Source organism: Aphanomyces invadans, assembly GCF_000520115.1.
Source record: "Aphanomyces invadans strain NJM9701 unplaced genomic scaffold supercont1.361, whole genome shotgun sequence".
Classification (NCBI taxonomy): domain Eukaryota; phylum Oomycota; class Saprolegniomycetes; order Saprolegniales; family Verrucalvaceae; genus Aphanomyces; species Aphanomyces invadans.
In genome coordinates, this window is record NW_008580506.1 from 1 (window position 1) to 1,381 (window position 1,381).

Sequence of the window (1,381 nt, forward strand, 5' to 3'; positions counted from 1 at the left end):
TCCACACCTCTTCATCTAAAGAATAGTTCCCCTTCTCGATTTGTTTCTTATCCTTCTTGAGCGCAGGTTCCTGCTTTGTCCATCTGGGTTTTCCTGCCGCTTTGACTCGGCATTTGGCCTCCCAGTGGCCCTTGCGCTTGCACCAGTTGCACTTGCCTGGCTTAACTTCGACGTTAAGTGCCCGGTCGTCGTTGTTGGAGCTCGTGGGATTCGTTAAAACGAAGGGCAGCCTTGTACTCGGCCTCGAGGACAACACGAACGGTGGCGAGGATGTTGCTCTTGGTCCGCGGCATTGTGTGCACTTGGTGAGTCACGGCGCGCATCTGCAATGGGATCATGTCCAGCAGACGGTCGACGACCATGGAGTCGTGCACGGCATCCCCGCTTGTGCGAAGCTTACGAACAACATCTCGTATCGTTCCAGGAGCTGTGGTAAACTCTCTTGTTTGGTGTTCCACTTCATGTTGAAGATTTCGGTTAGGGTGGCGAGCCGGTCGACGCGTGTCTTAGGCTCATGGTGTTCGGCCAGCGCACACCATGCTTCCACGTAGGTGTCCTTATTGGCGATATACTGCTTTTGCGATTCGGAGCAACAGGTGATCAGTATCCCGAGCGCGTACCCATCCTGTTGTTCCGTATGCGTAGGTGAATCCCACATGTATCGCGCGCTTGTAGCTTGCTCGAGGTCATCGTTGGCGGTTTCGAGGTCTTGCCTTGCCGCGAGTCGAACTCCGGCGTCATTCACGGCTTTGAGTTTCTTGCTCAACATGCGTCCCTTGAACGCGGTACGCCAGGAGTTTCAGTTGTCTTCTGTTAACTGTAACATCCGAAGTGTTGACGTCTTGTCGTCGCTCATGTCACTTGGGCTCATAACCTGTTGAAGCGAGGAAGAGCGAGCTGATGGCTGCAAGGCCAGTGGAGTAGATTCTAGGGTGAATTACTGTTCGTTATAAACCTCCGACCTCTGTGGATATGAATGGCTGTGGTAGCTCCTATATGAACATGCAGATTGTTGATCAACGACTAACATTCTCAACACCCTGGACCTGGAAACGATACCAGTTAAGCGGACTGCAGCAGCTCTACTAACGCGCGTCATTCCGTCCCGGTCCATGGGGATCCTTTGCATCACAGTTGTCTTTGTTCGGCTAGGCGACGACGAAGCACCCAAGGTCGTGTTGAAAAAGCCGCAGTGGCAGTACTTGGACACCCCCATCGGCCGCCTAGCCCGCACCCTGACCATGTACTCGACGGCCAGCAGCACATCGACCGCGAAGCAAGCTGCGCGGTAGGACCGAGCGGCGTGCGATCGAATGTGACTGAGTGATTTGTGCATTTGTAGCCCCAACAATGCGCCACCCGCGGTCATGGTGGCTCCAGC

The 1,381-nt window shown here is 54.4% G+C and overlaps 2 protein-coding genes across 2 annotated transcripts; one reads left to right on the forward strand and one right to left on the reverse strand.

Annotated features, from left to right (window-relative positions):
• Positions 1-173: 173 nt before the first annotated feature.
• Positions 174-769, reverse strand: H310_15334 (hypothetical protein; the record flags this gene model as incomplete). Its single annotated transcript, XM_008883319.1, has 2 exons — positions 174-323; positions 401-769. 2 exons carry the CDS (start codon positions 767-769, stop codon positions 174-176), a joined length of 519 nt encoding a protein of 172 aa, XP_008881541.1.
• Positions 770-1,112: 343 nt separating this feature from the next.
• Positions 1,113-1,288, forward strand: H310_15335 (hypothetical protein; the record flags this gene model as incomplete). The annotated part of the gene is made up of 1 exon (XM_008883320.1): positions 1,113-1,288. A coding segment is annotated over one exon (174 nt), but the record flags the coding sequence as incomplete, so codon positions are not given.
• Positions 1,289-1,381: the final 93 nt, after the last annotated feature.